General features: G+C 51.3%; 2 protein-coding genes across 2 annotated transcripts; both read left to right on the plus strand.

Annotated features, from left to right (window-relative positions):
* The first annotated feature begins 3,402 nt into the window (after nt 1–3,402).
* Nucleotides 3,403–4,747, plus strand: LOC119321452 (MEIOTIC F-BOX protein MOF-like). The gene is made up of 2 exons (XM_037595129.1): nt 3,403–4,317; nt 4,414–4,747. Exons 1-2 carry the CDS (start codon nt 3,403–3,405, stop codon nt 4,723–4,725), a joined length of 1,227 nt encoding a protein of 408 aa, XP_037451026.1. The 3' UTR covers nt 4,726–4,747.
* A 270-nt stretch (nt 4,748–5,017) lies between these two features.
* On the plus strand, nt 5,018–5,768 carry LOC119322223. Its single transcript, XM_037595723.1, has 2 exons — nt 5,018–5,279; nt 5,394–5,768. Exons 1-2 carry the CDS (start codon nt 5,034–5,036, stop codon nt 5,538–5,540), a joined length of 393 nt encoding a protein of 130 aa, XP_037451620.1. The 5' UTR covers nt 5,018–5,033; the 3' UTR covers nt 5,541–5,768.
* Nucleotides 5,769–14,632: the final 8,864 nt, after the last annotated feature.

The raw sequence follows: 14,632 nt of genomic DNA on the forward strand, positions 1-14,632 counted from the left end.
AGAGTTTGCCTTTAATTGTGCTCCACTACCACCAACTCCCCGTATTACATTTGGAGTTGCCGCTGACGGGAAAAAAGAAGAATAATAAAAGATTATTGATGAGCAGGCACCAGCGCCGGCGGAACGATCCAAGGCGTAACGCACGTAATTCCAGTTTGTTTGCGACGACGAAGAAAAAGAAAGAGAGAGAGAGAGAGAGAGAAATGTTTGGGCTCGTGCTCGTGCACGGACCGGACTGGAGTGCGTCACGCTGACGTCATGGGCCGTGATTATTAAGTCTTCTGCTTGACAAACGCGCTATAGTTAGCACTCCGCCTCCGTATGGACGCATCGATCGCCTCCCGGCCGGTCGCTCAAGACCAAGACCACAAAAGTTGCAGCCATGCGCGACCGTACGTGAAACGATAAAACATCGTTTATCATCGAAGACCTGAGCGTTTCGCTCGCAAACATCCGAAACGGCAGGCTTAACGTCAGATGCACATACGTACAGATTAGCTTCACTCAGATGCATGCAACCTGCCAAACAGGTTGGTCGGTGACCGCCCTCCACGGGCGACCCATATCGTTCAAACCACCCATCAGCCGCAGACGTCCTCCGTCGATAGGGCCTCAAACATCTCTGCCGTGCCCTTCGTCGGCGGTACCGATGCCCCTGTTCCGGCATCATGGCCTTCGTCTTCCCAACAACAAGCCGTGAAGGATGTCTTCAGCGACATTACACCGATGGACATGCTAACAAAAGACCCGCCTTCATCCAGCTCCAACCCGAACACCTTCTTCCCGCAGGTGTTCTTTGGGCCATTTTCCTACCAAGGCCCATCTCTGCAAGCATCAGACACGCCACCTGCGCAATATGCGGGCGATCATGTCACTGCAGCTTCACAGTGTCCTACTGGCTCTCTTGTCCCCGAGTCTTTTGATGCAGAAATAGAAGCTTTCTTTGGCAGCACTGAACCCACAATGGAAGCGTCCGAAAATGGTGCCGCCGCCAGGGCATTTGTGCCGCCTGATCAGGCGGATGCCGTGGCTTCAGCGGAAGAAGATATTGCAATGGTGGCCGAAATGATGGCTGCACCGTCAGACGTTGATCTTGCCATGGCATCATATGAAGCAACGGCTCTGAATACGGATGAGCAGTTCATGTTTCCACTAGAAGCACTTCGGGGGCTGGATGTGTCCATGGACATCAACAACAACAGGGTCACCGATGATGGAGCTATCACATGGCTGAATGGTGAGGGCAACGTCCAAGACTATGACTTTTTCTAGACGAGCATATCTTCCTTGACTAGTACATTGCTGAGGAAGAAGAATAGTTTGGTGCATTAGCGGCCGGCTAGTGCAAGTAATAACCTATGTATGGCTAACTACATGTATGCACCCGGTTATAGTAGACAGGATAATGAAACAACTTTTATGTTCACATATCCTTGTTATATACTCTCTCTATAAAGAAATATAAGAGCGTTTAGATCGTTCAAGTAAGGATCTAAACGCTCTTATATTTCTTTTGGGAGTACTATATATGTACTATCCTTATTTTAGATGGAAGTGTTTATTATTTCAGTCGAAATGTCCCAAACTGTTCTCTTTTGCCCATACTTTACTTGAAATCTATTCCAACAAATTCCTCGACTCAAACAAAATATAACTATTCCTGTGTCTGAATGGTCACAACTTATTTCCCACACAATGGTCAGAACTTGTCAGCTCCTGCTATGTCGGGGTTGGGGGAAAAAAAGCCAATGGTGCTATAGCTGGCGCGAAATTATTTGAATTTTTTTTTGAACACACAAACACATGTATAATAGGTGTGAACAAAATTTCATAAGAGTATACCTGTGTTTCCGAAACAGGTCAACCTTTTGTTGTTGGACCGGATTTATTTTTTTGACAGCCTACAAATCACAAATTTTTCAAAAAACAATTTCACACCTTCACACAGAACACAGAACACATGTAAGTTTCCATGGATTTTTTTATATTTTTACTTTTAAATATGTATTTTGAAGAAAAAAACGAGCTCGGTCACCACTCGGGTGGGTGATCCATTCTCTCTCCCTCCCTCTCCGTATTTGTTTGTGTGTGTATGTGTGTTCGAATAGAACTATGTATGTATTGTCCTTCTATTTTACAGTTCATGACCCAAGATGCGATGCTCTTTGATTTTGTGCAGCAGTGATATTGCCTTCACTAAGGAGATCTACTGAATACAATAAATGGAAACAATTATGACATTGACAACTGTGATATCCCCGTCACTCAAAAAAATGTTTTATCACCGTAATTAATACCGCTCCCGCCACGCGTCCACAACACTCCCGCCTTCTCGCCGCTATAAATACCGACATTCGCCGCTGCTCTTCGCACACTCGCCAAGCCACCACCTTCCTTCTCTCGCCGTCCTTCTTCTCTCGCCCGGCGCCCTCCTTCTCTCGCCGCCGCGGAAGCTCCTGGATGCCGAGGCACATGGACACGCCGTCCTCGTCGTCCCCGGGCTCCCGCTCCTCCGGGTCGGCGCCGACAGCACTCCTCCCCGTCAAGCCCGAGCTACGGGAGATGCCGCTCCGTCGGCGCAGCCGCGGCGGCAACCTCGTCATCAATGAGGGTGTCCGTGTCCCTTCCCCTCCATGTGGCCACTCTTGCCTGGTCAAGATGAAGAAGGAGTCGGCGGCGACCATGGTGGTGAAGCAGGACCACGAGGCCATGGCCGGCGACCTCGAGAGCAGCCTCGCTTGGTCGCGACAGGACTACATGGCGCAGGAGATGGAGCGCCAGCGCTCTGGAAGAAATCGCCGTGCGGCGCCGCGGCCGCAATGAGGGCGGTGTCGTCTTGCTCTCCGACAGCGATGACGAGGTCACGGCGCCGAGCCAGCCGGTCTGCAGCGGCGATCCAGGGCAGGGCTGCAGCAAGGACGCCCCGAAGGATGGGCCGCCGAGCGACGGCGACGACTACACCGTCTTCTACAACCTCCTCGGCATGAACAACTAGGAGTAGTTTTTTTATGTTTTAATCTATGTACATTCACCTAAATATCAATGAAATCGAATATATTTCGTCCAAATCAATCAAATTTCGTTGACTTTGGGTTTTTACATTTTTTTTTTGGCCGATGCCGTTGCGGTCGCCATAGGGAATCGATTCCCCCACGCCTAAATTGTCGCCGGCAAGCTCCAAGAGGCGCTATTTTTCGCTTAAAATTTTCCTTGGGGGCGAACTACTGAAGATGCCCTAACGATCGTTTCTTCAAATCCACCGGCGTTAGGCTGGTCATGACCAACCTCTACCGAATCGATCAGGTATGTCTATATACTTAACCTAACTCCCATCCGTAAATACTGGAGAGGATAGAGATCGATCGTGGGATCGAACCAAGATTCAATCGAGTCTCTCTCTCAATGGGGACGGCACCTGCCGCTGCCGGTGGCGATCGGCTGAGCAACCTTCCGGACTGCCTCCTGCACAGCGTGCTGTCGCACCTCCGCTCCCGGCAGGTGGTGCACACCGGCCTGCTCTCGCGCCGGTGGAGGCACCTCTGGCGCGCCGTGCCGTGCGTCGACATCCACCATCGTGACTTCCTGGACGAACCCGAGCCGGAGCCGGAACCGGAGGCCTTCTACCGGGCAGATGGCGCTTTCGATGCGGCCATGTACGACGCGCACAGACAAGCGCAGGACAAGAGGATGGGCAGGGAGATCATGCAGCGACAAGACTCCGTCCTACCCCTCAACGCCGCGTCGCCGCTCGACGCGTACCGGCTGCACCTCGGCGGCGACGTGCACCTCCGCAAGGGCATGGGCCGGTGGATCCGCCGCGCCCTTGCGCGCCGCCCCGCCGAGCTCCGCGTCGCCTGCGACTACGACCATGGCAATGGCTACCACAGATCTTCCAAGGATCCCTTCTTTTCCTTGGGCATCTTCTCCCGCACCGCCGGGGTCACCAGCCGTCTACGGAGGCTGTCCCTCTCCGGATTGATCCTTTTTGAGCTCTTCGAGGAGGAGCTAAGATCAGAGTGCCCTGTCCTGGAAGACCTGCAGCTCGTCAACTGCGAATGCCACCGGCAGTCCCCGGGCCGCCTCCGCATCACCTCCAGGTCGCTCAAGAGGTTGGCCATCGTGAGCAGTTCCAGCGAGGCGCGACTGTGCCTCACCGCTCCTGCCCTTGTTTCCTTAAACGTCGGCATGCCGGTCGCCGTGGAAGAAGAGATGCCGTCCCTCGCCGTGGCGTCCATCTCGTGCCATGCCGGCGTACTCAGTCTCTTGAAATCCCTGCGAACCGCCAGAGCCTTGGAACTGCAGAGGTTCACCACATGTGTACGTATGATTCCATAATCATCAAGCCCTAACATCGATCTTTGTGCATCAAATCAACTGATCTGTATATGTTGTATGCACGGATTTAAAATGCAGGCATTGGTTGGGGAGGAACCCGAACTGTTCCGCGAGTTCCATAACCTGAGAACGTTGGTCCTGACAGAATGTGAGATTGGGGATGGATGCCAGGTTCTGGCGCATGCGTTGAAGAGCTTCCCGAATCTGGAGAGAATCGTGCTGCAAGATTGCATGGTGATGTATCTTTTGCCGAGAGTCTCACTAATGTGTAGACAGTTTACTGCAATTGAACTTTGGTTTAATAATCTACTACCATCATCTCACTACATTAATAATCTACTACCATCATCTCACTACATTAATGATTACAGATCTCGGGGAGTTGTATGAGGCTGGTCATAGTGGGAGTAACATAAGTAGTAACATAGATGCCACATAAGCAAAAATGGTGATGTGGCAAGTAGTTAATGAGGAGAGAGGCAAATAGAGTAACATAATATGTTACCATCACATAGCGGTTTCCAATGCATAATGAGTCTATAAAGTAATAAATGAAGGCAACTATGTTACCACACCTATGACACTACCCACTATGAAGGTAATAACATAGACTAGTAACATATGTATGTTACTAGTCTAAGTTACAGTAACATAGACTAGTAACATATGTATGTTACTAGTCTAAGTTACTCCCCACTATGACCAGCCTGAGGGCCAGTCGCCGCGGCACCCCACTCCGTGGGTGCTGCGAGAACCTCAAATCAATACAAGTCAAGTATGAAGGGCATGATGTCGCTCATCTGACGGTTGCCGCATTGAGGGGGATTCCAAAGAATGCGGTCAAGTTGCACCGTGGCGGCCAAAGACCAACCAGCCCCGTTGAGTGGCTCGACTGGATGCAGCGCATTGTCTCCTGCAGCAGCCATGCCATTGGCCTAAGCCAGGTCATGACCTTTCATAGCGTACTTCGAATTCCAACTCCAAGCTCCCCTCATGTCATGTGTGCCTATATATATGTAGCATATATTGATATTCTTGCTGCTCTCTGTCTCTTACAGCGACAAGCAGCTGCTGCCAACGCCATCGCCTCTCTGTCAGACACTGACGAGGAGCACGAGTCCACTACTTGGAAGCACCTTGCCAGCAAGAAGCATGCGAGGGACATCGCCTTGAAGGCGCGACGAAGGGGGCGCCGCCTAGCCTGATTCTGAAGATCGATCGGTGCGCAAGGTGGACAAGCTAATAAGCAGGGCACTGCACACTGAAACCCTTCAAGGCCATTTGCCATCTTACTTTCTCCGAAAAGGGATCTTCTTCTACACACGTTGGTTGAAAAAAAAAATGTGTGCTTATATTTCTCTGTGTGCAAGCGATGAAAATAAGCTTTTGTTTGTGTCCTGGTGGAAACATTTTATTCATTCCATGGACACATTTTTCCATGTTGCTGATCTACTTCCAAATGACGGTCACTTGGCATTGGTTTATAAGCATTGTATCCATCCGGCAATTAAGCGCATCGACATATTCAGTTTATAAAATCCTGTGAAGGTTTCTCTCGCTTTCCCTCACACGGCATTGATTTTGTTGTTGCTTTGCTGAAGTTCGCCGTCGGCGCCTGAATGGAAATGATGTTGATCTCGTCGGAGCAACCGTCTCACTTTTTTACTATTTATTTAAGGCAGGAACCACATTGCTAATTCTTTCATGAGCAGATCCATCTGTCGATCCAATCCACGCGTGTAATTACGGATTAGTGAATAGATTCGTTCATCTCCGGGAAACTCAAGAAGCGAGCAAACGGATGCATGAATGACATACGCACGGTTCATATACAGTATTGTCCAGATTCATAAGCCTACTGTAATTTCTAGTTCATCACTCCATTAATTGATTGAGGGATCAAGCAGTAAGGACTCGGATCAGTAAGGACCGACGTGGTCAGCTGACTCAGCTGGACGACCTGCGAGTACAATGATTCCATGCATGACAAACTGGGGACTGGTTACTGCTCCCTCTGTCCCATAATGTGTCAAAAACGCTCTTATATTACGAAATGGAGGGATTAGTTTTTTGTCGAATAGATGGTGTGCGCCTGGCAAGGCAACCAACCACGCCCTCGAACGCGTATCTAACCTGTTATCATTGGAACCTGATCTTTGATAGGGAGTAGATGATCGATTAACATACATGTGGTGCTAGATGAAATCAGGACAAGCAAACGTCCCACTATATTGATAAACAGTTGCAAGTTAGGTTGTGGGCAGCTATCTTGGGGGGTTAATATTTATCAGATCCATCTGTCGATCCACATGTGCACTTACGGATTAGTGAATAGATTCATTCATGTCCGGAAAACTCAAGAAGCGAGAAAACGGATGTCATGAATGATCTCCATATATTATCCAGATTCATAAGCCTAGCGAGCTCCTATGGTTCATCACCCCACTAAATGATTGATTGATGGATCAAGCAGTAAGCAAAAGTGATCAGTAAAGACCGATGTGGTCAGGCAGATGACCTGCGAGTACAGTGATCCCATGCATAACATACGGGGTACTGGAGCTTTTCGTCAAACAGGTGGCGTGCGCCCGGCGAGGCACACAACCACACCCTAAGAACAAGCACGGACGGCGGAACCGGGACACCGGAATAGAGGAACGGAATGATTAGTGGAGCGTCTGGTGGGGCTACCTGCAAGGAGCGGCTGGCTGGGACCAGGGGTCGCAGTGGTCGTCATTCAGGAACCAGAAGTGGATACTTTTTGTCAGTTACACAAAGCTGAAACCAATCAAAGACAAGCATTTCTCTGATTAACAGGAGCCATTTGGATAGATCAAATAATGGAAGCACCGTCAGTAATTCCTCAGAACTGTACTGGATACCAGCAAGTAAGTCAGACGAACTATTGACAACATGAGCTGTAAGCCTGTAACAAGTATCTTGCTACTTGTGTCAATTCCATTTGTGTGTGACCACTTAGTCCATCCTCCAGTCAACCGGAACTCCAATCTCCTACTACATCCCACGGCCGTTTTAGTAGCTTGTAATTCATATTGGAAATGAGTTGATCTGCCACTGATACTACTACCTTGTGGAGCCTTTTTTGAGACTCTCAAAACTCCCCACTGATCCAAATACTGCTGTGCACTAAAATTGCCAATAACAAACAGAGCATCAATTTCATGTACTGCATGAACATGAATCATATCACTGCTATTAATATTGCCTCTCTGCTCCGACAGGAAACAACCACTCATATCACGTTTCAGGAATCTACTATTGCTCTTCTGACCATACAGTGGATCAGGTGGCAGCCACATATATATATACTTTCCATCACAAGGCAATAACGGCAAGCAAATCAAGGCAGTAAATTTTTTGGGCAAATCAAGGCAGCCACAACAAAGGAGCTGGCGGTTGACAGATGCAGGAAACTCACCAACGTGGATGACATGAAGCACACAGGGAATGTTGGCATCTTGTACTGAATTTTCATATTCCTTTGAGTTTGAGTGATCCTGCTGCTCAGGCATGACCTTCTGTCGAACACTTGGGCGGTGCCGTGACAAGCTCAAGGGCATCCGATGGTTCCAAGTCAAGGCAGCAAAGCTCGGGAACGACATCAACTGTGACCTTGGACGAAACAGATGTTGTGGCGGGAGCTGTCGCTGACACCGACAAGGGATGGCACGGCTTGGGCATCGCGTTGAACATGTGGTGTGCTGTGCACCACGGCGGAGCAGCCACTGGTTGTAGGGAGGGCGAGTGAGTTCATCAATGAACAGGCACCCGAGATGTCCAGTGCGGAGGTCAGAGTCGAGGTCGTGGCCGCGGGCTCGAGGTAGATGCAGCAACATTCGATGACGACACCGACGGTGACCTCGGACGACGATGATGTCGCGGCTTGGGCATTGTGTCGAACAAGTTGTGGACGACGTGGCAGCAAGGTCAGAGTTGTTGGATGCGGCCATGCCCGGGTCGTTGCCAAGCCGTAGACTGGCCCCGCGCGCGGTTGATGGAGGCGTCGGTGGTGGTCGCCTGCAGCAAGCTTGAGACTCGTAGAGATGTCGACGTTGTGGAAGCCCACAGCTCGGGCACGGCGCATCTCCTTGATCTCCTGGCGGATGCGTTGCTTCGAGCCATCAGTGTAGGTGCGCATCTCCTTGATCGCCGGCTGCACCGCGCGCTTGACGGTCGACTCCACAACCGCCTCCGCGGCAGCCTCCATTGCATAACATACGGGGTACTGATTTTTTCTAGCTTTTCGTCGAAGGGCTGGAAGCAAAAAAAAAAAAAGAGAACACCCCAGCTTCTTCTTCCTCGGGTTCGATCCCCTCACTCGGGCTGCGCCGCGCAGCGCCTCCTATCCCTTCTGGTAGCCGTCCTCGTCGCCGGTCCGCACCCTCGCCGGCCATCCCCGTCGCCAGTCCCAACCCTCGCCGGCAGTCCTCATCGTCGCCGCGACACATGAAATAAAACTACATCTGCGGTTGCAGCTTGCAGCGGCGACGCTTGTAGCTCTCCCCGGTTGTAGCTCCGTCGCCGCGACTCACCATTGATGCTCGTCGACGACGGCTACCAGGCCATCAACTGTGATTGCAGCTCCGGTGGCAACGCACGCCGGTTGAAGCTTTTCACACATAGGATTGAAGCTTTCTCTACAACGGATGCAACTTTTCTGATTTGCAGTGTATGGTTGTAGCTTTCTCTTTCAATGGTTGTAGCTTTTTGTATCTACGGTCGAAACTTTTCTATCAACGGTTGCAGCTATTTTACTTTGTAGCAGTCTTGGTTAATGCTTTGTCTATCGTTTCGGTTGAAGCTTTTTTCATCAAGGGTTCGTAGCAAAATTATGTCAACGGTTGTAGCAAAAAAAGTTTATTGCTTCCAGCAAAAAAGCTTAAAGCTGCGGCCCGCCGTCGTCGTTGTAGCAAAAATGTTAAACGGATGTAGCTTCTGTGGTTGTCGATTGCAGCAAAAAAATGACGTGGTTGTAGCAAACACAAAAAAACGAAAAAAGTTTCCATCATTTTCAGAAAGCTTCGACTGTGGTTTGGAAAAGCTTCAATCGTGTATAAAAAAGCTTCATCCGTTAAGAAAAAAGGCTTCAACCAGACCTGCGACCAGAGAAAAAGTTGCGAACATTGACAGAGAAAGCTTCAACCGTATATAGGAAAAGCTTCAACCGGCTACCGGCGATGGAAAAGCCGTGGTTGCAGCCCACGGTCACCTCGGTCATCGCCGTCACACACCCCGGCCTCCGCGGGGTTGCATCAGCGTCGCCGTGGTAGCACCCCGTCGCCCCGGTTGCAGAATCTCCCGTGGTCACCCCCTCCTCGGTCGCCGGCGAGATGGGATGGTCACCGCGCAGAGCCATGGCGAGCTTCGAGCGGGGAGGGGAGGCGTGGTGCGGCGACCGAGAGGGGGGGAGGGAGGAGGAAGGGATGGGGAAGGGGTGGGGAGGAGGGGGCAGAAGAAGAGGGCGGCGCGCGCCCCGGCAAGCTGCACGAGATGTGGAGGAGCTGCGATGAAGGAGACGCGAGGAAGAGAGAGACCGGCCCAATCTTCCGCCGGTGCCCCGGCCCCAAACGTTTCCCTTCGTCAAGCAGGTGGCAGAGGGTCCATCCCCGTACGCGCCGCTCAGCAGCGTCACCTGCACCGACACTCTCACCCGACTGTGTTCACCCCTTTTGCCGGCTGCAGGTGCGACGGGCGGAGGCGGCGACGGCGAGTGCGTCTGGACTTCTATACTAAACAAAACTGAATTCTCTCGGAAAGAAAGTTCTGAAATGAGGAGGAGAAAATGGCCTTGGTCACAAACGCCGAGGCAGGGAGCCGGCATGCACATGACATGACATGCCGTGATGAATGATGATGCTTTCTTTTCATACCTACTCTGTAGCCTGTCTCATGTTTTGGTCTGAATTACTACATGTCTACTTTCTGAATGTCTGAATTCTGGTTGGTTTCTGATTTCTGGATGTGTTGTGTTTTGTTCTTCTGCAGGGTGAATGGGGTAGGCGGGACGTGAGGCTCCAGGGTGCTGCTACCGCATATGGCCGGCCCCGTGGACAAGTAGCGGTAGGGACATACCTAGACTGAAAGATGAACTCAACTGAACATATGCACTCCTGAATCCGTGCATAATGTCATGTGGTAGCGTGCAAGTCTAAGTTATGCTTGGTGTTTCTTGAAAGCTTTGGGTGCAGATTATAATTAAATCTTTGCTCTGTTCCGCGAACTGTGCCTTGGTCAATTAGTTCCCGTGAGTGTGCTACCTCTGAGGTTAGTGTTAGAGCAGCTCTGAACTGAACAAGTAATTTGGGCAGAGGTATAATATATGAAACGATGATCTTGACAAACTGAACCCTGCCATGCGTACGACACCTCCCGTCCAAATTTTGTACGATATCCAAAATCAATCCATTGGTCTGTGGAACGGAAGTGAACAAAATCAGTCCATTGGTGCATGCAACGCAAGTGAACCTGGATGCTCGATATCGATGTCGCATGTATCGGCCAAAGAAGAGTCGTACACATAGTAGTTTTGTTAGAGCAACTATAGACCACAGCTGCCTAATTTGGCACCCTATACAATCCAGGAGGCGTCTGGGTGCGTCCCCGGATTGTGACCGGACACCTTCCATTTCTCCGCGTCCGCAATCGTGGTCTTCGGTCTTCAAAAGTCTATCCCCAAATCCACACAAAAGTATGCAACGTGATGAACACCTACGAGCCCGGTGCTTTCTGCGTGGCGAACGCCTTCTGTATTGCGAGCCGGTCAGACTCCTCGAGCCTGATGCGGAGCGCCGCCGCACCCATCTCCGCAGAGGTGCGGGAGCGGCGGATGACGCCATGAAGGATTTCGTCATTGGTGGCGTCGGGTGGAAGCGGCTCCAGCATGGATTTACGGGACCCGCAGTCGGGCCGACTGGAGGCGGCCTGCATCACTCTCTGCTTTGCGTGGCCATAGGTGCGCGCCCCAAACTCCGACAGCCGCTCCTCGGGCACGGGCTCGGCGGTGCGAACGAACACCTAGCGCCACCCGGGAGGGCAGGGGTTGGAGGCAAGGTTGTCAGAATCTCGATTCTGTTATATGATTCTACGACTTTACGACCCAAACTAACCCCCCTGATTTTACAATTTTAGTTCTTAAAATCTATGTTTCTACGATCCTGATAGTGAAGATTCTAAGATTTGCAATCCTATCATTGAATCTCCGATCCGATTCAAAATCGCAATGCTGACAACCTTGGCTGGAGGTGTTGGCGCCACCGAGCGCCCTGCCGCTTGACAGTGGAAGGGGTAGACTGCGACGTGCGGCCGCACGCGGATGCAGAGCTGCAGCTACGCTTCCAGGCCACCGGGTACGCCGCCGAGAAGGAGCCCCAACCCTGTCCATCCGCGGCCGGCGAAGGGCAATGTAGACCACAAGTTGCTTGCCGCCTGGAGCGGACGAGCTAGAGTCCTCCTTGACGAGCGCTGCCTACGACGGAGCCGGATATGTTTGTTGCCCGTGGTGGAGAAGAGGGGAGAGGAAGGGGTGGAGACATGCAGTGGAGTGGAGTGCTCGAGAGGAGTGAGGCATTGGCTATGGTTTGGTCCAGGTGTAGTATTTGCGGGGGACATGGTCACGAGTGGGGGTGGGTCCGATGTGGCGGCGATGTCCAGGCGCGTCCGGTCTGCCCCATATCCGTCTAAGATATGAGTCGAGTATGGGGGGTGTCTGTCAGCCCGGTCGTTTGGGCGGGCAATGCGAGGTCTGGTTGGGTGACTTTTTCTGACAAGGCAGTGACCAGGTAGGCCGCCCGGACGTTTGAGGATGATACGGGGCCTCGGTTTGTAAAAGGGTTGGGCACACTTTCATTGCGCCATTGATGTTGTTAGAATTTCATCATTTTTGCTTGTTAGAGGGGTTGGGCATGGAACACAGTTTGCCGCACGCTCAGTTTTGGTGGCCTCGATGTCAAGAACCTGTGACTTCAGGCGCTTGCACGACACGTCAATGGGAGTGATTTGTAGAGAAATGACCTAAAAAGGCCATGGCAGGGGATGAGCTTGATGGTGGACAAGAACGCGAGAGAAGTGTTCAACGGCTTGGTGTCCATATAAGTGGGAGATGGGAAAAAAGCCCTATTTTCGTATGATCGATATATCAGTGGCCTTGATGTTGCTGACATGGTGCCACCAATCTCGTCGCCGGTTCTAGTCCGAATGCAAAGCAGGCGCACTATTCATTAGGTGATGATCAACAATCATTGTGAGAGCGATATACATGAAGACTTGAAGTAGACGACGCAGATTCTGTTCATTTTTGCTTAAGTATGCCATCACGCAAGAGCAGATGGACGTGGAGATGCATGACGGTTTCACTTGGCTGTGCGATGTATCTGGCTCATACTTAGTGAGACCCTTGTATGACAAGCTCTTTTGGGACTCGTTCACTTACTTCCCGCGAACTGCATCTGGAAGTGCTGGGCCCTCATGAAGTGCAAAATCTTCGTCTGCAATATATGATATGGACTTCTGATCGCCGTGCATGTCATGGTTCAGGACATGCCATTTGCCATGTCACACTTGTCTATAGTAAAGAGGATAACGCTGAACACATCCTCCTCATAGCAACTACGCGAGGGAGGTGTGAAGTGGCACTGAGTTTTGAACACTTCAGATTCCTATTGCCTAGGCCCACACCCTCGAATGCGATGGTGGCCTGGTGGATACAATTTCTGACCACTTGGTCCCTTTTGAAAGCATAGGTATGCCAGAGTATTTGAGAAAAACGATCAACAACTTGGTCCCTGACAATTGGTTATGCAGATCATCTAGAAGATTGAAAGTTGAAAAGTAGCGGGGCACAGGTGGACTACAACATTTTGTGAGAGAGTTGGTTATCATAGTAGTGTGCTGAAGTCTTTGTTCACATTGTTCTAAGGCTTCTTATAACTTTTATTACCTCCTTCTGTAAAAATATGATACATCTTTGATGTACTGTCGAAAAAGGAAAACTATGGTCTACTTTTCGAGGTAGTACGCCGATGCGCTGTACAATATGGAGACCAATTAAGAGGTACTACAACCCATCTTTTTTATGGTTTGGTTGATGGTGGCTGCTACAAATCAACCGGTTGATCTTAGAAAAAGATCAACCGTCAAACTAGCCGTCCGATCTAGTGTGCGTTGCCGTTCGATTGCATGCTCTCAGCGATACAGCGCCCCCGCGTCTTCCTCCTCTTTCTTCTACTACCATCTCCTCCTCCTCTCTCTTGTACTACCCTCTCCTCTTGCTTGTGACAGCCTCTGGCTGGCAGTGCTCACTCGTCAGAGCAGCAACCCCGGTAGCAGCGCCCATCGATGGAGCGTCGATTCTCGGTCAGAGCAACCCAACGGGAGCCGCCAACGTTCGTCGCGTCGTAGCACCGGAAGCCATCCGGGTGCTTCTCAAAAAATGGCAACGCCGACCGTGGAAAAAGAGCTTCAGCGCGGCAGCTTCCATCGCAGCACCACGTGGCGAAGCAACGGCGCCTGGCGGCGATCCATTGCGATCACATCGGTGCTCCATTGCAACCCCCGATGAGCTTCAACGACCCGTGCGCGCCTCATTGCAGCTCCGGCGCACTTCTATGCAGCTCTGACAACACTTCAATGCAGCCCCGACGAAGCTGAACGACCATTGAAAAAAAATAGCGCGCTATAACGTCGCTAATAGCACGCTATAGCGTATTGAGAATTGTCTCGCTAAATATATCGGTGTACAATGTCTCGCTAATAGCATGCTATAGCGCGATATAGCATGCTAATAGCATATTTTGAGGTCGGCGCTATTTTGTTATAGCATGCTATCTTTTTAATTGTGAACGACCCTGCTTGGCGCTCCATTGCAACCTCCGGCAGCGCTCCATCGGAGTCGCGACGCACTTCACTGCAGCATCGCGAGCGGAGCAAGTCGTGTCGGACGCCGGTGTAGCGCCACGAACGCGTCATGCCGGACGCCGCCTTGCAGCACCATGAGCGTCGCCGCCCTGGCGAGATCCATGGCCAGGCGGTGCTGCAAGGTCGGCCGCAACTTGCTCGCTGCAAAAGGGTCATCACACCGGTGCGTCAGGGCCGCCGCCGACGAGCGTTGCATCGGAGCCTCGGCGCCACTGCTGCGTCGTGAGCGTCGTGTTGTAGCGCCGGCCGCGCCGACTAGTGCTCGTGATTTGGGCTTGGCTGCCGGGGTGAGCTACGAGAGCGAGATGAGAAGGGATGCTTTGGGACTTGTTGGGAGAAGGTGGTGATTGCTGGTTCACGAGCC

Source organism: Triticum dicoccoides, chromosome 6B (assembly GCF_002162155.2).
Source record: "Triticum dicoccoides isolate Atlit2015 ecotype Zavitan chromosome 6B, WEW_v2.0, whole genome shotgun sequence".
NCBI classification, from domain to species: domain Eukaryota; kingdom Viridiplantae; phylum Streptophyta; class Magnoliopsida; order Poales; family Poaceae; genus Triticum; species Triticum dicoccoides.

Bases quoted from the DNA above. Each gene is read 5' to 3' on its own strand.
- LOC119321452 (XM_037595129.1), top strand. From the start codon at position 3,403: ATGGGGACGGCACCTGCCGCTGCCGGTGGCGATCGGCTGAGCAACCTT. The intron at 4,318-4,413 runs GTACGTATGATT...TTTAAAATGCAG, and splicing joins TGCAGAGGTTCACCACATGT to GCATTGGTTGGGGAGGAACC.
- LOC119322223 (XM_037595723.1), top strand. From the start codon at position 5,034: ATGACCAGCCTGAGGGCCAGTCGCCGCGGCACCCCACTCCGTGGGTGC. The intron at 5,280-5,393 runs GTCATGACCTTT...TGTCTCTTACAG, and splicing joins ATGCCATTGGCCTAAGCCAG to CGACAAGCAGCTGCTGCCAA.